A 26,037-nucleotide genomic window follows, 5' to 3' on the forward strand; every position below is an offset into this window, starting at 1 on the left:
CCGAGACCCTTCGTCAGGACTAACTGAAGGAAGAGTGAGTAAGGGATTTGAAAGTTGGAGGGGGAGGGGGAGATCCAAAATGATAGGAGAAGACAGGAGGGCGAGGGATGGAGCCAAGAGCTGGACAGGTGATAGGCAAAAGGGATACGAGAGGATCATGGGACAGGAGGTCTGGGAAGAAAGACAAGGAGGTCGGGGGGGGGGAACCAGAGGATGGGCAAGGGGTATATTCAGAGGGACAGAGGGAGAAAAAGGAGAGTGAGAGAAAGAATGTGTGTATAAAAATAAGTAACAGATGGGGTACGAGGGGGAGGTGGGGCATTAGGTGAACATAGGTCGGAAGGGATTGAACAAGGGGGGATAAAACCGTGTCGAGGTATGCAGAAACGAGTTCGGTGGGGCAGGAGCAAGCTGAGACAATAGGTCGGCCAGGACAGGCAAGTTTGTGGATCTTGGGTAGAAGGTAGAAACGGGAAGTGCGAGGTGTGGGAACTATAAGGTTGGTAGCAGTGGATGGGAGATCCCCTGAGCGGAAAAATCTGTCCTCAGTAAGGACCTCACCTTTGTCCCACTTCGCCCACACCTCAGCGAGTTCCGTGTTCGCCATGATGCGGAACTTTTCTTCCGCCGTCTCCGTCTCCGAGCCTACTTCTTCGGCAAGGACTCTTCCACCCCCACCGATGACCCCTTCTCCCGTTTTCAACCCTCCTCTTCTTCATGGACACCCCGCTCTGGTCTTCTGCCTGCTCTGGATCTCTTTATCGCTAATTGCCGACGGGACATCAACCATCTCGACTTCACCGCACCTTATCCCCATTCCAACCTCACTCCTTCAGAACGCTCTGCTCTCCACTTCCTCCGCACTAATCCTAACCTTATTATTAAACCCGCCAATAAGGGGGGTGCTGTTGTAGTCTGGCGTACTGACCTCTACCTTGCCGAGGCACACCGACAACTCGCGGATACCTCCTCTTATTTACCCCTCGATCGTGACCCCACTAAGAAGCACCAGGCCATTGTCTCCCACACCATCACCGACTTTATCCGCTCAGGGGATCTCCCATCCACCGCTACCAACCTTATAGTTCCCACACCCCGCACTTCCCGTTTCTACCTCCTACCCAGGATCCACAAACCTGCCTGTCCTGGCCGACCTATTGTCTCAGCTTGCTCCTGCCCCACCGAACTCGTTTCTGCATACCTCGACACAGTTTTATCTCCCCTTGTTCAATCCCTTCCGACCGATGTTCGTGACACTTCTCACGCTCTTAAACTTTTCGATGATTTTAAGTTCCCTGGCCCCCACCGCTTTATTTTCACCATGGCTGTCCAGTCCCTATATACTTCCATCCCCCATCAGGAAGGTCTCAAAGCTCTACGCTTCTTTTTGGATTCCAGACCTAATCAGTTCCCCTCTACCACCACTCTGCTCCATCTAGCGGAATTAGTCCTTACTCTTAATAATTTCTCTTTGGCTCCTCCCACTTCCTCCAAACTAAAGGTGTAGCTATGGGCACCCGTATGGGTCCCAGCTATGCCTGCCTTTTTGTTGGCTTTGTGGAACAATCTATGTTCCGTGCCTATTCTGGTATCTGTCCCCCACTTTTCCTTCGCTACATCGACGACTGCATTGGCGCTGCTTCCTGCATGCAAGCAGAACTCGTTGACTTTATTAACTTTGCCTCCAACTTTCACCCTGCCCTCAAGTTTACCTGGTCCATTTCCGACACCTCCCTCCCCTTTCTAGATCTTTCTGTCTCTGTCTCTGGAGACAGCTTATCCACTGATGTCTACTATAAGCCTACTGACTCTCACAGCTATCTGGACTATTCCTCTTCTCATCCTGTCTCTTGCAAAAACGCCATCCCCTTCTTGCAATTCCTCCATCTCCGCCGCATCTGCTCTCAGGATGAGGCTTTTCATTCTAAGATGAGGGAGATGTCTTCCTTTTTTAAAGAAAGGGGCTTCCCTTCCTCCACTATCAACTCTGCTCTTAAATGCATCTCCCCCATTTCACGTACATCTGCTCTCACTCCATCCTCCCACCACCCCACTAGGAATAGGGTTCCCCTGGTCCTCATCTACCACCCCACCAGCCTCCGGGTCCAACATATTATTCTCCGTAACTTCCGCCACCTCCAACGGGATCCCACCACTAAGCACATCTTTCCCTCCCCCTCTCTCTCTGCATTCCGCAGGGATCGCTCCCTACGCAACTCCCTTGTCCATTTGTCCCCCCCATCCCTCCCCACTGATCTCCCTCCTGGCACTTATCCGTGTAAGCGGAACAAGTGCTACACATGCCCTTACACTTCCTCCCTTATCACCATTCAGGGCCCCAAACAGTCCTTCCAGGTGAGGCAACACTTCACCTGTGAGTCACCTGGGGTGATATACTGCGTCCGGTGCACCCGATGTGGCCTTTTATATATTGGCGAGACCCGACGCAGACTGGGAGACCGCTTTGCTGAACATCTACGCTCTGTCCGCCAGAGAAAGCAGGATCTCCCAGTGGCCACACATTTTAATTCCACATCCCATTCCCATTCTGACATGTCTATCCACGGCCTCCTCTACTGTAAAGATGAAGCCACACTCAGGTTGGAGGAACAACACCTTATATTCCGTCTGGGTAGCCTCCAACCTGATGGCATGAACATCGATTTCTCTAACTTCCGCTAATGCCCCACCTCCCCCTCGTACCCCATCTGTTACTTATTTTTATACGCACATTCTTTCTCTCACTCTCCTTTTTCTCCCTCTGTCCCTCTGAATATATCCCTTGCCCATCCTCTGGGTCCCCCCGCCACCTCCTTGTCTTTCTTCCCGGACCTCCTGTTCCATGATCCTCTCGTATCCCTTTTGCCTATCACCTGTCCAGCTCTTGGCTCCATCCCTCCCCCTCCTGTCTTCTCCTATCATTTTGGATATCCCCCTCCCCCTCCAACTTTCAAATCCCTTACTCACTCTTCCTTCAGTTAGTCCTGACGAAGGGTCTCGGCCTGAAACGTCGACTGTACCTCTTCCTAGAGATGCTGCCTGGCCTGCTGCGTTCACCAGCAACTTTTATGTGTGTTGTTTGTAGAAAAGTGGTGTTGGTTTCAAGGATAGAGGGAATGCAAGCTGGAGGAAGGAGAAGATAAAATATAAAACCAACCAGCCCTTCTCAGCACACATTGGTAGCCCTTACCTGTTACCACTTGTGTTGGCATGGCAGCATTCCCTTGTTGTAGTGCAGAGGTCGGTACCACAATCCCCTGAGAGTTGACAGAATTGGTTATCGCTGTCAGAGAGGATGGAGAGCTCTGCAACAAAAAAGCAAATGATAAGAAAGATATGAAAGGAATTGATAAGCAAAGTCTGGATCTACAGCTTCATGCAGGAAACCAGGCCAATATTCCAGATAAATTCCTGTTTAAAACATTTTTAAAAATCACACCAACTGATAATACCAACACAAGAATTTCTTCACTAAATATCTCAGATCATTCACAAAGTTGACCAAAATACCTAACTGCTCAACCAAATGCTGAGTCAGCAATTTTTGAAAAATGTGAGCTATCCAGACCATGCTCTCTTCTCGCTGCTGCCATCGGGAAGGAGCCTCAGGACTCACAGCACCAAGTTCAAGAGCAGTTACTTCCCTTCAACCATCAGGCGCCCAAACCAGCATGGTTCCACAACCTACAGATTCACTTTCAAAGACTCTACAACTCATGTTCTCAGTATTATTTAACACATTATTTTTTGAATTTGCACAGCTTGTCTCCTTTTGCACATTGGTTGTTGTACGTCTTTGTGTGTAGTTTTTCATTGATTCTATTGTATTTCTTTGCTCTACTGTGAACGCCTGCAAGAAAATGAAGCTCAAGGTAATAGATGGTGTTATATATGCACTTTGATAATAAATTTACTTTGACTTTCAAATGCAACGTGTCCAGAAGATTATATGATTCGTGCCTGTCTTATAAGCAGCTTAGTTTGAATGAGTTTGTTGAAAAAGTCAATTTGTGTATAAATGGTCATGAGCCTTACTTATAACAATGGAGGAAAAATTGATAAGTCAATTTTGTTTTAAGTTCTGGTTGGAAGATGAGAGTGTAGGAAATTATTTACACTCAGTGCTTGAATAGCAAGTTCTTTTTGGAGGTGGTGGATCCGAGTGCCCTGTCAACACAGTTTAAATTAGATCCTTGTTGCTCTGAGGCAATTTCTGCAGAATGCAAAGGTAGAAATATAAGGCTGAATCTAAACAAGTGCTCATATGACCACTATTAGACTGGTCCGTCCATTTTGGTTTCCCATAAACCCATACATATATCTCCAATGACCATCTCCAACAAGAGAGGATCTAACTATCATCCCTTGACATTCAGTGGCATCACCATCACTGAATCCCCTACTATCAACATCCTGGGGGTTTCCATTGACAGGAAACTGAACTGGTCTAGCCATATAAACACTGTGGCTACTAGAGCAGGTCAAAGGCTAGGAATCCTGCAGTGTGTAACTCACCTCCTGACTCCCCAAAGCCTGTCCACCATCTACAAGACTGAGGTCAGGAGTGTAATGGAATACTCGCCACTTGCCTAGATGAGTACAGCTCCATCAACACTCAAGAAGCTTGGCACCATCCAGTATAAGGCAGCCCACTTGATCGGCACCCCTTCCACGAGCATGCAGTCCCTCCACCGTCGACAAACAGTCACAGCAGTGTGTACTACAAGATGCACTGCAACAACACACCAAAGTACCCAAGGCAGCACCTTCCAGACCCACTACTACCACCATTCAGGAGGACGAGAACAGCAGATACCTGGGAACACCAACACTTGGAAATCCCCCTCCAAGTCACTCACCATCCTGACTTGGAAACATATCGCCATTCCATCATTGTCACTGGGTCAAAATCATGGAATTCCCTCCCTAACAGCACTGTTGGTGTACCTACATCTCTCTCTCTCTCTATATATATATATATATATATATATATACACACACATACATACATACACACACACACACACACACACACACACACACACACACACACTGTTGTAAGATGCTAAAGGAGTAGACTACAGCATATATTCAATGTTAATTTTTTTTAGGAAGAAGATTTCACTATAATAGAAGACTTGAACATTGGAGACTCGAGACTACAGATGCTGGAATCTGGAGCAATTAAAAATGTACTGGAGGAACTCGGTGGATTGAGCGGTATCCGTTGGGGGGGGAAAGTATTAATGAGACCCTACATCAGGATTGGATGCAGGATCTTGGTTGATAATGTCTACCGTTCCTTTCCCGCAGACTTCCTCCAGCAGTTTGTTTTTCGAAGAATTGGGACCGGTTTTGTCAGAATAGAGAAGGTTAAGGAGTAAATTGTTGGAGGTTTCTAAATTCATGAAGTCAAGAAACAAGAGACAGCTGTCAAGGAAGGCTTTATTTTGAGTACATTGCTGCAAGATTTAGTGCACTTTTTTTGATCTGAAAATGTGCCACTAGAACCCAGGGTAAGATTGGGGTGATTAGGAGAGGAGTAGTCAGCAGCTGTAGATTCCATAAAAGCCTGTGATGTGGTCAGCAGGGATCAGAACAAGTCGAAACTTTATTGAGGAAATAGAGTGCAGCATAAGGAACACTGCCTAATAAGACCTTAAGATATAGGAGCAGAATTAGGCCATTTGGCCCATTATGTCTGCTGTGCCATTTCATCATGGCTGATCCAATTTTCCTCTCAGCCCCAACCTCCTGGCTTCTCCCTGTATCCCTTCATGCCCTGACTAATCAAGAATCTGTAAACCTCTGCCTTAAATATACATAAAAACTTGGCCTCCAAAGTTGCCAAAGGCAAAGAATTCCACAGATTTCACTGTCTGGCTAAAGAAAATCCTCCTCATCTCCATTCTAACAGGACACCCCTCTATTCTGAGGCTATGTCCTCTGGTCTTACACTCTCCCACCATAGGAAACATCCTCCCCACATCCACTCTATCAAGGCCTTTCACCATTCGATAGGTTTCAATGAGGTCACCCCTCATTCTTCTGAATTCTAGTGAATACACAGCCAGAGCCATCAAAAACACTCTTCATATGACAAACCATTCAATCCTGGAATCATTTTCGTGAACCTCCTTTGAACCCTCTCCAGTTTCAGCACATCCTTTCTCAGATAAGGGGACCAAAACTGCTCACAATACTCCAAGTGAGGCCTCACCAGTGCTTTACAAAGCCTCAACATTACATCCTTGCATTTATATTTGATTCCTCTGGAAATGAATGCTAACATTACATTTGCCTTCCTCACCACAGACTCAACCTGCAAATTAACCTTTAGGGAATCCTGCACAAGGACTCCCAAGTCCCTTTGCACATCAGATTTTTTTTGTATTTTCTCTCCATTTAGAAAATAGTCAACCCTTTTATTTCTTCTACCAAAGTGCATGACCGTACACTTCCCAACACTGCCATTTCTTTGCCTACTCTCCTAATGCAAGGAGCTTTAACTATAATGGAATAGAGGAAATTTTCAGCTGGAAAATTTACTGGAAAATTTGAGAGAGCAGTAACTGTCGAAAGGTTCAGTGCTTGGGAGGATTTAATAGAAGAACAGTGGTATTTGGGCTGAGGATAGTTTCTGAGGGAAAGGGGGCCAAGACCCAGGTGTAAGCAATGGTGCTAAATGATTAAGTTTCCAAGTAATTCCCACTTCGAGTGGTTGAGGGGTTCCAGGACGGGAGCATAAATAGATAATTAAAATAGAGAATGGGAGAATTCCATTTCAGGGTGCTGTGGGAAACTGTGAAGCAAAGAGGTTAAACTTAAACACAAAATGACAAACAAACTGTGCTGAAATGTCTTTTACAAATTTATAATTTCTGATCAATTTGTAGCTTACACCTGCCACTCTTTTCACAGCACAACTACACAAAAGACAATTAGTTCATCAAAAATACTGCCTTAGAAACTTCTTTCATATCCCAAGAGCAAACAGTGGCACTATGCAGCAAGATGACACTTGATAATGATAGAAAACTTCATATCCTCAGTGATGCACATAATATGTATGATAACTTCAAATCAGCACCAAAGGTCATGAGTTTACTATTAAACAATTAATGGCATTGGGATCTTTGAGCTGATATAGAAGAAGTGGTCTCAGGAGAGAGATTACAGCAGGAGATTAAATATTACACGGTGATCAGAAATTCATTTTTCAATTTCAAATTAATTTGGTAGCACATCTCGTACTACTTATGAAATTGGACATACTGCAAGTTCTAATTTTTCCTGTACTTATTTGATAGTTAGTGCCAGCCAAGTAGTCGGCCCTGCAATCACTCAACATTATGAATGATTGAAAGCTCAAGTTTGGGAAACAAACCTAGTGGTGGAAAGCACATTGTAGTTAGAGTGACTGTGCTTAGTTGGCACTTTGCTAAACAATGATCTTTTAGTAGCAAATAGAATAAGAAGCCTATAATTCACCAAGTATATTCCAACATGCAAAAATGATCCTGACAGCATTAAAGAAATCACACAAAAAAAATCAGACTTGGAACATAACCACTTAATGAGAGAAGACTGATAATAATCAATATTGTGAGCAACACAATGTTAAAATGGCTTGTTTTAAAAGGCAAACTGTAATGAAACAATGGAGTCTGTTGTATTTCTAACAAAGAAACAATAAAAGTAAATTCAGTAAATTAACTAAGGGGGCAAAGTTTTAAATTATTTAAATCTTTCACGGTGAAGGAGGTAGCTTCATTGACTCTTTTAGTCAGAAGCAGAGGGCTTGAGGTCCTCATTCATGAACTTGAGCACAGAATACTTAAGTGCTGTATGGATGATACAAGTGTCTTCCTCCTGATGAGAGGTGAAACTCAGGAGATATTTGCCTTTGTGGGCATCTGTGTAAACATCTCATGATTCTGCTCCTAAAGTAGTTAACACAGCTGCACCAAATCATCAAAATTTCTTCAGTCAGCATTTCTAAAATAAACTTCTAATTTCTGAAATCACATTATTCAATTTTTTTCAGTACAGGCTGCAGACAATGTGCATTTGCTGCTTACTGCTGAGTTAGCTGAAGGGATTTAGGACTGAAATGAAACCAGTCCTGCCTGCAGGGAAGACAAAAATTTCTGTGTGTTCCTCAGCATTTAATGGCTCTGGGCCTGTGCTCACTGGAGTTTGGAAGAATGAGGAGAGATCTCATTGAAACCTATCAAATATTGAAAGGCCAAAATAGAGTGGACATGGAGAGGATGTTTCCTGTAGTGGGGGAGCCTAGGACCAAAGGGCACAGCCTCAGAATACAAAGATGTCCCTTTAGAACAGAGATGAGGAGGAATTTCTTTAGCCAGAAGGGTGGTGAATTTGTGGAATTCATTGCCACAGACATTTTACAGGTAAGATGGTGGCGTGACGCAGCTCGCAGCGGCCACTCCGGTGGTGACGTCTGTTATTTGTCAAGTAGGGTGCCGTGCACAATCCTGATTTGATGGAGATGGATGTGAGAGCACGGAGGAACATCTGGTGAAACTTCTGAAATGTCTGCTTCACTGCTGCTGCTACTGTGTGATCCAGAATTTCCGGAGGGGAAGGCCCCGAGTCCTCGGCTTTGCTTGTTGCTTGGCGGCAGGGGTGGGGCCAAAGCACTCGATAGAGGATGGTGCTCGGAGAGGCTGTGTCGGAGGGGCTGGTCGGAGGCTCAAAGTTTTTGGACGGACTCGGAGTCCGCTGCGGTCGGGTATTTCCAATGGTGCTGCATCGGCAAGTTGGCGGCGCTTGGAGGTTCATGGCAGGGAGAGTTTCTCCCTTCTGCCGCCTGCGTGAGATGATGAATCTATCGGGACTTTGAGACTTTTTTTTTACTGTGCCCATGGTCTGCTCTTTATCAAATTATGGTATTGCTTTGCACTGTTGTAACTATATGTTATAATTATGTGGTTTTGTCAGTTTTAGTCTTGGCTTGTCCTGTGTTTTTCTTGTGATATCATTCTGGAGGAACATTGTATCATTTTTTAATGCATGCATTTCTAAATGACAATAAACGAGGACTGAGTGTCCTCATAATCTAATCTAATCTGTGGAGGCCAAGTCATTGAGTATAATTAAAGTGGAGGTTGATAAATTCTTGATTAGTAAGGGTGTCAAATGTTACATTAAGAAGGCCGGAGAATGGGATTGAGAGGGATAATAAGTCGGCCATAATGGAATTGCAGAGCAGACTTGATGAGCTGAATAGCCTAATTCTACACCTATGCCTTATGGTCTCAGCCCTGCCCAATGGCTGGAAGTGTGAGGCTCTCTACAGCAGAACAGGTTTGGTCACCTGAGAGGTTTCTGAGACGGCAGGGAGATGCGCATCTGCATCACCTGCCTTCTCTCCCAGCTGAGTGATCTAAGCCTTCTGATGTGGAATGAGGAGGCAAGCTTGTGTGAACCAGGCTAGTGTGCAGCAGGGTTAAATTAGTGCACCAAAAGGAAGTACAAAGAAGCAACCCCCATGGGAACATATAGCCAAACCAGCAGAGAGAGAGGTGGAAAAATTGGATACAGGTTTCCCCCGCTGTCCGAAGGTAGAGCATTCCCATGAAACAGTCCGTGAGCCGGAATGTTGTAAAGGGAATAAGTAATTACCATTTATTAATATGGGAAAAAGTTTTGAGCGTTCCCAGACCCAAAAAATAACCTACAAAATCATGCCAAATAACACACAAAACCTAAAATAACAGTAACATACAGTAAAAGCAGGAATGATATGATAAATACACAGCCTATATAAAGTAGAAATACTTTTCTACAGCACTGTCTAGCACAGCGAAAATCTCGCGGAAGCACTCTCAGCAGAAACACTCTCTCCAGCTAAGCTATGAAGCTGCCAAATCATACCAAATAACACATAAAAATACACAGCCTATATAAAGTAGAAATAATGTATGTACAGTGTAGTTTCACTTACCGGAATCAGGAAGACTCCAATAAATTGCAGTTTCGTCACAGTTAAACACTTGCTTATACGAATAACCACCTGACGCAATCGGCAATCGCCTCTGATCTGGGCCGACATTTACGTGCTGGGTGGCACCTAATTAATTAGCTTGTTTACTTCGGCTCTTTTCTTAAAGACGTGCTGGGTGCATTCCGACTACTGCTGCACCACTGCATTCTTCGTGGCAATGTATCGGTCCACAGCCCGGAGGGTGGGGACCACTGCTTAAACAATGAAGCTGCCCTCACCTCAGAAACCGATCAAACCACCCATGGCTACCTTTAAATTCCACTTTCGCAACACTTTCATCACCATCGGCCAGTGCTTTCTGTTTCAGCTTATTAAAAAGACTGAATGATTTCTCCTTAAGTATAAGAAAACTTAACGGAACACCACGCTTTGTACACCCATCAATCCACTCAAGCAATAGACTTTCCATTTTATCCATTACTGGATGCCGACTAAGAGAGACCACTTTGCTACGAGCAGAACTAACAGTAACATCGGCAGCTTTCAAAATTCTTTCTCTCTGCGTATACATAGTGCAAATGGTGGACGCAGACAAGTTCAACGCGCGGACAGTGTCCTTACTTCGTTCACCACGATCGAAACGCTTAATTATGTCTAGTTTTACGCTAAGTGTAACACCCTTATCAGCTCTTTTAGGCTTTTCCGATACCTTAAAACTCATCTTGCTAACGGATGCACAAAGTAAATTGAGGTAAAGCACGTGTTTAAGCAAAGCTGGCTAGAATGCAGTTCCGGGGGAGGAGCTTGGCTGTTCGGGCGCACGCTGCCTTTTTTCGTAACAGTGAAAACACCTTCTGTTAGCGAAAACAGGTATCTAATGTAGGTCTTTCGTAACAGCAAGGCATCGTAAAGTGAATGTTCGGAAAACAGGGGTCACCTAACAGAGTAACTAAGAGAGATAATAGAGTACATATAGATTGTTAGGAAAAAGGAATAACAGTTGACTCTTGGACTTAGTCTCAAGTTACTGATGTTTTGGCTAGATGTTTTTACCCAGTGCTGTGCCACTTGTGGGCCAGGAGTGTGTGATCTGACTGAAACAAAATACATCAGAGACTGGACAGGTCACTGGGTCTTTCAATATCTATCAGTTCTCATATGTTTGTATCTGAGGAACCAGTGGCATTGCATGCAAAAAACATTCACATCCAACAAGGTTTTTCTGTCTGACACTTTATCTATGAGGTAACCATTCCACTTGCTTAATTCTACCCCTCCCCCTCTTCCTTTCTGTACACTCAAGGCATTTTTGACTTTATCCTCCTATCTTACTGATTAACTTAATCCCCATTACTTTCCTGTACAACTCATTCTAATTAGATCGCTGCAAAAAAAGGCAAAAAAAAATTGGAGAGTGAAAAAACACAAGCTGTAGCAGCCATAGGACAGATTTACATCTCATTAAATTCCTACTTATTATTTCAGAAAATTGCTGATAAAAATGTGCATCTCAATTTGTTGGGGCTAGAAGCTTCATCATCGTATATCTAACATCTCTCTCGTCGCCCTGGCTGCGAGTTGTTGTCATGGTAACCTGCAATAATAGAAACTAATAAATTACAATCGAGACACCAGTCTCACAATTATCAATCTGTATATGCAGATTTACTGCTAATTTACCTCACAAAGCTAACTGCAACACAAAAATACTATGGGTTTTTTATGAAGAGATTTTACCTAATTGGGATACGGAGAGAGGAATTAACATGTTGAATGATAGCGAATAAAAATAAGATATTAATTCCAAAAAGCTACATGAAGGGGCAAGACAGATTTACATGTCAAGCAATGCTTTAAGTCATGCTTCTTTGTATCAATTAAAGTCTGTAGATGTTAGTAGGCTTAAATCCAGAGAAATAAATTGTATAGTTTTGGATAGATCAATCCCTTCTCATTGCCTCTCACTGTACAGTTTTCTAACGGATTAAACTCCTTCCATACCAACAATTAAATTTTCTAATGCGTCAATAACTTTATTTGTATTATGCATTTGAAAAGGTCAGAGGCACTTCACAGAAGTGATAGCAAATATTTGATACCATGTCAAAGAAGCTTGGTCAACGTTAGTCTAATGAAATGACTTGAATGAGGGAAGAAATCTAAGTGAACTGGAGGTATGGGAAAGAAACTCTGAAGTTCAGAGCCTTGAAAGCTGAAGGCGCAACAGTTACTTGTGGAGTTATTAAATTCGTGAATGAACAAGATGTCAGAATTAAAGGAGCCCTGTTTTCAGATGGATATGAGGTTGAAGGACATCACAGAGAGGAAGGAGAGAAGGGATTTGAAAATGAGGAGCATTTTAAAGCTGAGGCCATTAGCTCCACAAGCTCCTCCATTCCTGCTACACAAATTTCAATTTCATAAATTCCTTCCTTTTGCTTTTCCATTAAATAAGAACAAAGGACACAGAAACAGTGGAAGGTGATGTGGGCCCTTTAGTCCATGCTGCCATTCTGTCTGAACCTTTTGCTTAGTATCACCTTCCTTCACTAGCTCTTTATCCCTCGACTCCCTTAATACATTCAGCAACTGTGCCTCCACAGGCCTCGTGGAGAGACAATTCCAAAGATTCACTGTGATCTGGATGAAGAAATTTCTTCTCATCTCAATGTTGAATGACTGGTCCTTTAAGGCAAGACCGTGACACTGGTTCTGGATACCCCAGACAAGGGAAACATTAATTTGACATGCACTCTGCCATGCATTCCACAGATTTTATGTTTCAGTGTCATGCCCTAGCAATTGTCTAAACGGTAGTATAGATACACCTTATTGGACTAACTCACCACCAAAGAATCATTCATTTGAATCTTCATTGTATTGCTTCCTTCACAATTATACACTTGTATTCTTGGACTCAGCAGGGCCCTCTGATTACAGTAATTTACTCTTTGCTTTTGTACTTATATTGCCTTCAGATAAAAAGCAACATATCATTTGCCTTCTAATTGCCTACTGTCCTTGCATGTTATATTTCTGTGATTTGTATCCCTCTGAACACCAACACTTCCAATCACTCAGCACTTAAAGATAACCAAACTCATCTAATTTTTTTCTACCAAAATTGATGACCTCACAGTTTCTCCATATCATAAAACAGAACACTACAGCACAATACAGGTCCTTCGGCCCATGATGTTGTGCCAACCCTTTAATCTTCTCTAAGATCAATCTGACCCTTTTCTTTCATTCCCTCCATTTCCTTTCATCCATGTTCCTAAGAATCTCTTCCATGTCCCTGCCCACACAATCCTTGTCAGTGCGTTCCATGCACCTATCACCCTCTGTGTAAAATAACTGCCTCTGACATCCCCCCTGTACTTTCCACCCAATATCTTAAAATTATGCCCTCTTGTCTTTGCCTTTCCTGTCCTGGGAAAATGTCTCTGGCTATCCACTCGATCTGTGCCTCTTATCATTTTGTACACCTCCATCAAGTCACCTGTCATTCTCCTTCACTCCAAAGAAAAAGCCCTAACTCGCTCAACCTTTCCTCATACCAGTTGCATTCAAATCCTGGCATCATTCTGGTAAATGTCCTTTGCATCCTCTATAAGGCTTCCACAACCTTCCTGTAATGAGGCAACCAGAACTGAACACAATATTCAAAGGTGGTCTAACCAGCGTTTTACAGAGCTGCAATATTGAATTCAATCACCTGACTAATGAAGGCCAACACACCACACACCTTCTTAACAACCCTATGAACTTGCATGGCAATTTTGTGGGATCCATGGACGTGAACCCCAAGATCTCTCTGTTCCTCCAAACTGTTAAGAATCCTATTAACCCTGTTTGTTTGCCTTCATGTTTGATCTTTCAAAGTGAATTGCTTCACGCTTTTCCAGGTTGAACTCCATCTGCCTCTTCTCAGCCCAGCTCTGCATCCTGCCAATCTCCCATTGTAGCCTACGACAACCTTCTACACTATCCACAACACTGCTAATCTTTGTGTCATCTGCAAACTGACCAACCCACCCTTCCACTTCCTCCTTCAAATCATTTATAAGAAATTACTATGAGCAGGAGTTCCATAAGAGATCCCTATAGAACAATCGACCTCCAGATAGATACGCTCCATCATATTACCACCCTCTGAGTTCTGTGGGCAAACCAATTCTGAATCCAGTTATATTGCATCAGCTATTCACCTGAACTATGTACATTATCCTGATATCAATTGTGAACAGCTGGGACCCCAGCGCCGATCACTGTGGAACCCTAGCAATACACATCAAAGTTGCTGGTGAACGCAGTAAGCCAGGCAGCATCTCTAGGAAGAGGTACAGTCGACGTTTCAGGCTGAGACTCTTCGTCAGGACTAACTGAAGGAAGAGCTAGTAAGAGATTTGAAAGTGGGAGGGGGAGGAGGAGATCCAAAATGATAGGAGAAGACAGGAGGGGGAGGGATGGAGCCAAGAGCTGGACAGGTGATTGGCAAAAGGGATACAAGAGGATCATGGGACAGGAGGTCCGGGAGAAGGAAAAGGGGGAGGGGGGAAAAACCCAGAGGATGGGCGAGGGGTATAGTCAGAGGGACAGAGGGAGAAAACGGAGAGACAGAGAAAGAATGTGTGTATATAAATAAATAACGGATGGGGTACGAGGGGGAGGTGGGGCATTAGCAGAAGTTAGAGAAATCAATGTTCATGCCATCAGGTTGGAGGCTACCCAGACGGAATATAAGGTATTGTTCCTCCAACCTGAGTGTGGCTTCATCTTTACAGTAGAGGAGGCCGTGGATAGACATGTCAGAATGGGAATGGGATGTGGAATTAAAATGTGTGGCCACTGGGAGATCCTGCTTTCTCTGGCGAACAGAGCGTAGATGTTCAGCAAAGCGGTCTCCCAGTCTGCGTCGGGTCTCGCCAATATATAGAAGGCCGCATCGGGAGCACCGGATGCAGTATATCACCCCAGCTGACTCACAAGTGAAGTGTCGCCTTACCTGGAAGGACTGTCTGGGGCCCTGAATGGTGGTAAGGGAGGAAGCGGAAGGGCATGTGTAGCACTTGTTCAGCTTACAAGGATAAGTGCCAGGAGGGAGATCAGTGGGGAGGGATGGGTGGGACGAATGGACAAGGGAGTCACGTAGGGAGCGATCCCTGCAGAAAGCGGGGCGGGGGGGGGGAGGGAAAGATGTGCTTAGTGGTGGGATCCCGTTGGAGGTGGCGGAAGTTACGTTGAATTATATGTTGGACCCGGAGGCTGGTGGGGTGCCAGGTGAGGACCAGGGAAAGCAGGATCTCCCAGTGGCCACACATTTTAATTCTTTTACAGTCATTTGGGCAATAGAAAAGTCACTGTTGCAAACAGTGCGGCGAGCAACACTGTCATTATTTTTGACCCCTATTAGGCAGGGGTACACTTTAGTGTAGTCTGGGGTGACGTACGATTTATATTTTCTTTTTTTGGAACACTCTCCCATGGCGCGCGCGCTCCCTCTCTCTCATGGTCACTCTCACGCTCGCTCTCGTGGTCTCTCTCGCTCTCTCTCTCTCTCTCTCGTGGTCGCACTCACGCGCACTCTAACGCTCGCTCTCTCACTCTCGTGGTCTCTCTCAAAAAAATTGATTTCCGTGATATTGTATATAATTTGCAGGCATCAGGGAGCCACTATTAGTATGCGGGAGACTCCTGGAACTTCCAGGAAAGGTGGGGTGTCTGGTATTCTAAGGCTGTGCCTCCTGGTCCTAGACTCTCCCAGTAAAGGAAACCTCCTCTCCACATCCACTCTGTCTAGGCCTTTCAATATTCAATAGGTTCCAATGAAATCCTCCACTCTATTCTTCTAAATTCCAGTGAGTACAGGCCCAGAGCTATTAAATGTTCCTCATACATTAACCTCATCATTCCTGGGATCATTCTTGTGAATCTCCTCTTGATCCTCTAATGCAGGGGTTCCCAACCTGGAGTCCATGGACCACTCGGGTTAATCATAAGGATCCACGGCATAAAAAAAGCTTGGGAACCCCTGCTCTAATGCAACATTGATGAGACTCAGGTAGCAGGTCTCCAGATCTGCTCACTGAAAGATGCAACATTTTCATTACGGAAAAAAGCAATATAAAAATCAATCAAAATAAATATTGACCCATTAATATCTGTGTAGACTTACCAGAGTGCAAATGTTCTCCAATTATTCATGGGTTTTATTACCTTAATGATTCCTTGTCAGTGAGCATTGTTTACTTTCACCTCAGCAGTAAGAACTACAAGACTGATCTTTCACAGACTGGCATCCTCTCATTATCAGATTTATTATGGTTAAGAATTTTGTGTTGTTTTAATTTAAATGCAGTTTTGGCACCCATAATTAAATGTATTGCACTGCTAATCAAGACTTCTGAAATACAAAGACAACAAACGGTTTGGGAAAGGCACTATTAAATGAGAGGACTGGAGGGAGGGCCCCAGGGAACAAGGGGACTTAAGGGAGGTCACCACATCTAGGAGGTGGATTCTATATTCATCCCTCCCCTCCACCCACCCTCTTACCCATTAGTGAAACCTTATTGCAGAAGAGTGAAGAGATTTCTCTCAGATTAGACAACCAACAAGCACAGAAATACTAGATGTTTACTTCTGTCACCCCCTCCCCCATTCAACACAATTCAAGACAGGTCCTGGTTGGTTTTGCTGGATTATACAGACATATCATGGGTTAATGTTATTATGTTTGGGAACAGACACAAATGAAGAATCTTGGCCCAAAATGTCGACTGTTTATTTTCCTCCATTGAAGCTGCCTGACCGACTGAGTTTTTCTGGCATATTGTGTGTGTTGCTTAAGAGTTCTAGCATCCCTTGTGTCATATGTTATTATGTTTGACTGAACAGGCATGTGAGCAGATGTCAGTGCTGTTAGCACCAGTCTCTCTTGAAAAGGTTATTAGGACATTGTTATCCTACCAGAGGTGGTTAGCAGCATGGCAGCTGTATACAATGATAAAATCTTTATCCAGGTTGAAATCACATCTAAGGTGATTGTCCAGTACTCTTGGAGAGTTCTTCAACATTTATAACCCCATGGTGGACCTGGTATTGGTGGCATCCATCTTCCCATCTTCCAAATGCATCTCTCTGAAGTACGAGTTTATCATGGAAATGTTGTGTCAACAAAACTCATTCCAGTAAAAGAAAATGAAACAGATCCACTCGCAAAGGATTCCTGATCTGTACAGTTCAATCTCGAACTGATGCTGTATTCACCCATTAAAAGGCTTTCATAATCATTGATGCAGAAATTGGCTACCAGACATTCCTATATTAAGAAAATGTCGATATTTCAATATAGTTAATTGGGTGTGAGATAATTTGGGTTCATCTGAGGTTTGAAAGGCTCTGATAAAATACAAGTACTTGGGGTTTTTTTTTAAAACAGAACCTTATCTGATGGAAAACCTGCGTAACCTTGTGCAGTGGCATAATCAGTATGACAGTTCCACAAAACTAGGAGTTGCAAATCCACCTCTCCTAGCTATCACTCAAACAATGTTGGGACATTTTTTTTGTTCAGCAATATTGAGCTATTAATACTAGACTTGAGCAATGCATATTAAGTCTTCAGTTTCTCCAGGAAAACTTTTAGTCATTGCCGCAACAAAGCATCTCTGGTTAAGGCCACAACCCCAGAGTTGAAAAGGAAATCAAAGCCTTTTCACAGTACAACATGACACACTAATGCATTGTGCTATCAAACAATCTTGTCAGATTGGATCCAAGGAGGGTTCTATTGGATGAAGCCAGAGAGCATTAACATCATAAAGAATTCAATGCTTCTACCTGCCACGTGAACCAGTTTGCATTAAGCAGAGTGGAAATAAGTGTAATCATTGACCTGTCCCTCTTAAAACAGAGTTACAGGAGCTAAGTTCTAAACTCCCACTCAGTGAGATCTTTGGCAATGTCAGGAATTGCCAAGGGAGTTGTTCTATTTCACGGAGATGTCTCCCACAGTTGCACGTACAGCATTGCCTCATTTGATGTTAAAGTGGATTAAAAATGTTCTAAAGACTCAGTCTGCATCTCTACTATGAAGCAGAATGCATCTATTTTGTGGCAGTTGTCTCATTTCACTTCGGCAGCTCTTGAAATGGAGACCTTGGTTATTAAGAATTTAATCAACTTTTCGACAGGTGCAAACAAGCATTCAGAAGTCATATCCTGATCTGAGCCCATATCAAACTACTTTCCTGCCCTTGGGCAGTTTCACACTCAGGAAAAGACAGCAATGTTATTAGCGCAGAAACAACAGCAGAGGAAAGACATATATTATTTAGAAGTTGGCAGACCTCAGCTATTGTTAAGACATTTACCTTTATTTCTCATTCATAAAAAACAAACCCTCTAGCCACAAGACCTCCACAGATAACTTGTGCGCACAATGTTACTTAAACCAAACCCCAGTAAGAATCTCCATTGGTTCACAGAGCTGACCTCAACAGCAGAGCAACAACCTTGAAGCAAATGAGAAATATTATTAACTTACACTGTTATTTCAATTTTCCTGATTCCAAACAAGCGAAGATCACTGCAACTTTAAGCTTGAATTGATGCTGCTGTAACATTAGAGCAGCTTACCCACTTCCCCACATGACTCCCATTGCTTATTCATCAAGTATCCATCACCTTCTCTAAGAGTGACCCTCGTTTCATTTTGTTAACAGCGAATTACCCTGATTGAACCTATGTTATGTGCATGAGATTTGGATGAAACCACAATACTCCTTGGAGTCAAACAACTCAAATGGGTTTACATGGACTTTTCCTATCTCCAGTCTATTTTTATCACCAGTGAAGCAGAAGTATCACTGGAAAAACAAAAGCATTCAAAGAAAAGAGAAATAAAACAAAATTATGTAAATGCTCATCTATTTTTTCTTCTTCTGGTTACTGCTTGCAATAGCATCCTGGAGATAAATCTATAATTCATAGAGGCCCCAGGATAATCCTGAAGGCTGTTGCATTTACTTATCATTTACTTATCTTGCAACACTGACTGTACCTCAAAGTAATTCATTATAAATGAAATATGGAGTTGCTTCTGACAGACAAGATAAGGCACCATGTAAATGTAAGATTGACCGCCTGGCCTAACTACTTTATTACAACCAGGGGACATTCATTTTTCTGGATAGCATTGAGGACAACTAAATAGGGGCCTTTCCTCCTGCCAGCCATGACAGTGTGGTGCCCATTAACATGCCTGTAGTAGTAAATTTAGTATTGGGCTTCCTACAGCTCACTGAACATAGCTCTGCACCTCTCATTATTCTGGATAATAATGAGCTGTGCTTATGCCATGCAATATTAGAAGCAAAAAAAATTGAATAGTATGCTGCTTGCAGTACCTCTCCACCACAACATTCTATTCAAGATGTGTCTGTCTCCTCATTCCACTGAAAGTAGTTGAACTATTAGCATTTTTTTCCAACTTGTAAAACATGCACTGCTACTATTGCACATTATAATATTCAGCAACTTAGGTGCCAAGAACTATGCACACCCCCAGCTCAAACTGTGCAAATTAAAAATCATGAACCCAACAACAACCAGCTCATCTTGCCATCTGCATTCTCCATTTTGAGAAGATTCACATTGGAGGCTAGGTAATTAATTTAGGCAAACATTTATAGTGAGGTTGGCACTATTTTATACAGACTATAAATTAAATACAGGATAAAATTTTCTCCCACTCTCACATGCATTTTACACCATACTATTAACCCTTTGTCTAACCAGCCTACAGAATAGGCTCACAAAGAATAACATGAATTGGTAGTGTTACCTTCATAAGCTTCATTCACTAGCTATTGGCTCAATCTGTAACAAGGCGGAAACTGTTCACAGCTTTAGCTTCTAACTTTACACATGCATGCTCACTGTCCATTCCACCCTTGTAATATCACCCGACCTGACAAGTGTCTCAGTTTCCGAGACAAACATTTAATATAAACTTCCAGATGACAGTCCTTATATCTTCCTGAATGGTCATCCTTATTTATACCCTTAATGTCCCATATCCTACATTAGCTGACTTCCACTAGCTCCTTTATCAGAGATCCCTCAATTGTACCATTATTATACTTGCAGTTTAATCCTTCCATGATCGTTTTCTCGCTAACGCTGCAATCTTCTTCCAACCCTATAACCGTTCAAGAAAACTCTCAACTCCTGATCATCCCAAATTTTACTGCTCCTCCACTAGTAGTTGTGCCTTCATGAGCCACCAACCAAACTCTGGAATTCCTCCTGAAACAATTCCTTTATGATCTTTACTATCTGCTGAGCCACCCTCTCTAATATCTCCTTTTGTAGCTGACTGTTAGATTTTGCTTGATAATGATGTTTTGCAGAGGTTTAGACTTTATTTTTCAATTGCTGTTATGTCATATGTTACCAGTTATTACTGATGTTTTCTTGCACCTAATAAATTCCTGAGTTCAAGTAGGAGGACTCTAATTAATTAACCTGGACTTCCCAGCAGCTATAATGTTAGAGGGTGTATGGTGAAAAGCGCTGTAAGGAAGTCCTTAGGTTCACACCTAAAGAACCCCAGTGATTTGGAAGTGCTACAGCTTGTTTCTATATTTCAGTTCCAATGTGCAGGACATCGTTGCAGTGGGCTATTTCTTCACAGCCAATAAAAGCTAAGGAACGGTACGAAGTAGCCCTCAGCATGGTACTTATTACAAAGTTGTCAGGGTCTACAAGGTGTTGCATTAATGCCAACAGAAATCTTTTGTTTGTGCAACCTAGACAGACTTTTCCCAAAACAGTATTTTTTAAGACCACAATTGTGTTTCTGCATTGTTACTCTTTTCTTAGTGTTCTATAAATAGCCGATTAATATATAGTAAATAATCACAGGCCCAGGGGAAGCAGCAGGGGTGCGGGACTAATTAAAATAGTCCAGGCACAATGAGCCAAAGATTTCACTTTGTGTTCTGTGATTCTATTCTAATCATCAGCAGCTGCATTATGGAACAGAGGATAGGTACATTAATTATTACATCATGGCGTTTATCATTATTCTCCAATCAGGCCATTCATCCAGATCCCTGCTCAGGCAAAGTCAAGATACTCACCTCATCTCTGGAATTAATACAGTTTAAAAGCCTTCAGCCCAGCCAGCACATCACAGTGTTTCAATCAGACAATGTTCAGAGTTTCTAGAGCAGTAATGTGGAACTCAGAGGGCAAAAGTTCCTCATTACACTCTTTCATCTTATTTCTCCATGGTAATGTTACTCAAAACCTGAAGGTGTTCAAAAATGCCTTAATAATAATTATTTTTTCAGGTTGCACTTGGAAAGTAGTGAATGCAATGAGCTCACAAGACACAGCAGCTATGGAACAATGTGTGGATAATTCCCTTTACTCACGTTTGAGGTATAAATGTGAACAGAATCATCTTTTTTGAAACAATGTCATTCACCACTGGAGTATCACCCAACATTTTATGCACAACTAGTCTTTGGAGTAGGGCTAGCAGCTGAAGCATACTGATCCAGAGGTGAGGGCAGGACTACTGGGCCATGGCTGAACCTTGGTAGTTAAAATCTGATTGATTTGTTAAAAAATGGAGAGCACTCCTGGACTACCCAACCATAGCCAACAGTGGTCATGGGGCAGCCAAAGGTGGACAAAGTTCACTTCAATGTATGCATGGTTCAACCAGGCAGTCCCAAAAGCCATTGACGTGGCACAGTAGTTTTGTGCTGTTGAAGTCAATCTTATGGCCGTTACAACTGCAGAACACCTCACTCTAAGTAAGAAGTAGAATTCGACAGTAAACAAGGTGGGATGCGGACTAACCAACCAGGAGGGAGGGACTACGGGGTACAAATACCACCAGATTAAACATTCCCAAGCATCATCCCTGATGAAGATGGCAGAGTTTGTCATTGAAATGTCGGTTATAATCAATACCCATACCTGGTTGGAAGCCCGAAAAGAGTTTATACGTTCACTGTTCATTCCCCTCCACAGATGCCGCCTGACTTGCTAAGTTCCTCTAGCACTTTGTGTGTCTTGCTCAAGAGTTCCAGCATATGCAGAACCTCTTGTGTTTATGACATCAATGATCCAGCTGCAATATTAGTTGCTAACATTATAACGGGGCAATTGACACTTTCTCTCCCAAGTAGAAGAAACTGAAATAGAAGTATACAGTGCCTTGAGAAAGTATTCAGCCCCCATAACTATTTTCACATTTTACTGTCTCATTTTCCAAATTGAAAATATACTCAAGTAAGATTTTTGAGCTAATCTACAAAATATTGTGCATCATGTCAAATCAAAACAAAAATTCCAAAACCTGTCAACAATTTTCTAAAAATTAAAAAACCAAAATTGTGAGGCTGAAAAAGTATTCATCCCCTTTGTAATTCCTACATTACCTTTCCTCAGGTGCAATACTGTATATTACAGTACCAACTCACCAAATTTATTGATTTAGAAAATTGGAGGATCACCTATTTTCAATAAATTCATAAGAATAAATACCCCTCCTCTCTGTAAGGTCCAACAATATGGTAGATTTTCCGCAGACCAAACCAACATGAAGACAAAAGAGCATTCAAGACAAGTCAGAGAAATGATGACAGAGAAGCACGTATCTGGAAAGGGCACAAGAACACCTCAAAGGCATTGAACATACCTCAGAGCTCAGTGCAGTCCATTGTGGAAAAAATGGAAAAAATATGAAACCACAGCCTTACTGTCTAGGTCAGGCTGCCTCTCTTAATTTAGTCACTGGAGAAGAATGGTACCTGTAAGAGAGGCTACTGTGAAGCTAGTGGTCACTCTGAGTGAGCTGCAGAAGTCAGAGGCTGAAATACAGATGAGGTTCATGACTCCACAATCTCAAAGACCTCACACAAAACAGGTATTTATGGAGCAGTGGCAAGGAAGAAGCCCTGGCTGAAAAAAAACATATGTTTGCCTGTGAAGTATCACTTAGAAGGTACTGTAAAGATATGGAAGATCTTGTGGTTGGATGAGATTAAAGTGGAACTCTTTGGCCTCAACACCAACCAATACGTGGCGCAAATCTAATAAAACTGCACGTCAGCCAGGTAAGACCATCCTATTGTAAAGTATGGTGGAGGTAGCATCAAGAATGGGGATGCTTTTCAGCAGCAGGGATTGGAAATTTCATCAAAATTAATGGGAAGATGAATGTTGCTAAACACCAAGATATCATGGATAAAAACCCGCTAGCCTCTGCCAGAAAGCTTAAACTGGGGAGGAAGTTGATCTTTCAGCAGGATAACAAGCCAAAACAGACTGCTGGACAACCATGGAGTGGCCTCAAATAAAGAAAACTGATGTCCTGGAGTGGCTCAGTCAGAGTCCTGACCTTAACCCAAATGAACATCTCTGGCAGGACCTCAAGGTTGCTGTCCACTGCCACTTCTCAACTAACCTGGCACGGCTTGAGCAATTTTGCAAAGAGGAATGGGCAAATCTTGCTCTATCACATTGTGTAAAGCTAATAACAGACTCATCCAATAAGATTTCTGGCTGTAATAGCTGCGACAGGGGGTTCAACTAAGTACGAGCAAATGGGGGATGAATACTTTTAAACTGCTGACATTTCAGATTCTGATTTTTTAGTTTTTCATGCTTTACAATTTTCACTGTTTTTTTTTGCCTCTTCTGTGAAAAAAAGGAGCATGTGATTCACAATCAAAAATTCTCAGTTAAATTGATCAAAATCCCTGGTTTGGGTACCTATTTATGTGAACTAAGGGTTGGGGCCTGAATACTTTTACAAGGCACTGTATATGTGAATGTATTTAGCACAGAATAGGCCCCTCCAACCCAACGAGCCGCACTGCCCAGTAACCCCAGATTTAACCCCAGCAGAATCACAAGGCAATTTACTATGACCAATTAACTCACTAATTGGTACAACTTTGGACTGTGGGAGGAAACTAGAGCACCTGGAGGAAACCCACATGGTCATGGGGAGAACATACAAACTCCTTACAAATGGCACCAGAATTGAACTCCGAGCTGTAACAGTGTCACACTAACTGCTGCAGTACCGTGGTCCCACGGTAAAAAAGATCAAGTAAATAGGGTTGTATGGACCACAACCCCTCTCATGCTCACAGACATTCACCTGCTATTGAAGGGGGAAAAAACAACGCAGGGGCCAGGAGAGGGATGGATACAGCAGACAACATCAATCTGAACTATGCTCAATGGTCAGACTTTTGTTGTTGCCTAGGGATTAGCAACGAGTCATACATGGATGGAGCAGGGGAAAGAGAAGGAAAGGGGAAGGTGAGAAATTCCCAAATGCAGAGAAAGAGAAGGTCAATTAGCCTGCCGAGGATTAGCTAGTTTTGTGCCCAGTTTACCCCATCATTCCCAAAACCAAGAGGTCATGGGGCAGAAGGGTTGAGAGAGCACACAGGCTGAGGCAACACTGGAGAGATACGTGTGTATTGCAGGGGTTCCCAACCTGGGATCCACGGACCCCTCAGTTAATGGCAGGGATCCGTGGTATAAGATTGTTTGGGAACCCCTGGTGCAGAGTGCATGCTGGCAGGGAAGAGACATTCGTTCAAGCAACCGAGTTTGAGGAATTGGAGGTTGAAGGCAGAATTGGGTTGTGAGCAGATGTTGGAGACATGATTACAGCAGTGACCTCAGATCCCATTAGGTAACCAAACTATATCAGCAGCGAAGATCAGGAGAGCTAATAGAATAACAGGAGACATCAGAGATTGCAGATGCTGGAATCTGGAGCAAAAATAAACACAAATTGTTGGAGAATCTCAATGGGTCAGGCTGTATCTATGGAGGGAAATGGATGATAGACATCTCATGTTAAGACCCTTCATCTGGTCTGAGTATTTTTGGAGAAGGATCTGTCCAAGAGAAGGGTGATGTCTCTTCCATCTCAACGGGCAAGGGGATGCTAGTCACCTTTAAGCAATGCAGAAGCAGACCCTTGGTAGGATTTATTGAGACTGAGTGGCCTTTACCACTGGTAGGTCTTGAATTTTGTATCAGTGATGACAAAACATATGCCATGTGACATCACTACATGTGCCTGGGTGCCTGGATACACAAAGGACTGGGGATAAATTTTGCAAATTTGCATGCTTAGCAATAAGGCTTTATATTAAATTCTTTCATGCAACATACAAAAAAGGTAGCACATAGGAAATATTTCATAAGTAAATATCAAAATACACGGCTTATACTGGCAAAGGGAAATTTGATCAATTATCCAACACCTAGCGTTAAATTAAGCTCAGCCCAAACGTGACTGACAGTCAGTGGAGACAGCTCCATTACAGCTCAGCACTATCATTAGTTTAAAGTAGCTTGCATACACAATACCTTAAAAATAAAATCACTGAGCATCAAACGCTCACAAACTTGAAAACCCACCAGAAATTTCGAGCTCAGAGCATAACAATTAGTGCCTGAGAAAGTGGATTATAATCTGGAGTCCTGGAACATAGATTATCTAAAAATAATTTTCAAATTATTTTAGCAACCACAGCAGAGTTTCATCACATTCATGACACCCTTCCCTGCGCGCATTTTTACCAACATTACTTGAATAGCAAGCAGGATCAGAAACCCTGGCTAATTCAACACCTGAAGTACAGAGTCAATTATACTACCTCTCAGAAACCCAACTGATCCTCTGCAATTGTTATGACCAACTGGCTCATTCCATGCTTATCCTGTGGAAGAGAACACAGGACTTGATTACTTGAAAATATAGATGCCAGGACAAGGCTACCATTCATCATTAACTATTTTTAAGATAGTGACAAGTCTATCTTGAACTGTATGTTCTTTGCAAGGGAATTACTTGTAAATTACTGTTAGGTCAAGAATTTCAGGCTTTTAGGCCTGGAGGTGATCCATCACCAAGACAAGGTAAAACCTTGTGGAGGCATTTCTCAGTATTTGGTGTCACTGTTCTTCAGACTAAAGGAGATCAAGGCTTTCCAGTGGTGCTGATA

The 26,037-nt window shown here is 42.8% G+C and overlaps 1 protein-coding gene across 10 annotated transcripts in view; it reads right to left on the bottom strand.

Annotated features, from left to right (window-relative positions):
• The window catches only part of pknox2 (pbx/knotted 1 homeobox 2), a 522,498-nt gene that overhangs the window by 89,008 nt on the left and 407,453 nt on the right, over window positions 1–26,037 (bottom strand). For all 10 annotated transcript variants that reach the window (XM_072238378.1, XM_072238384.1, XM_072238383.1 and 7 more), the window contains one exon: window positions 3,191–3,305. In XM_072238378.1, the coding sequence (XP_072094479.1) occupies window positions 3,191–3,305 (115 nt within the window). The remainder of the gene's footprint in view (window positions 1–3,190; window positions 3,306–26,037) is intronic.

This window comes from Mobula birostris, chromosome 20, assembly GCF_030028105.1.
Source record: "Mobula birostris isolate sMobBir1 chromosome 20, sMobBir1.hap1, whole genome shotgun sequence".
NCBI lineage: Eukaryota > Metazoa > Chordata > Chondrichthyes > Myliobatiformes > Myliobatidae > Mobula > Mobula birostris.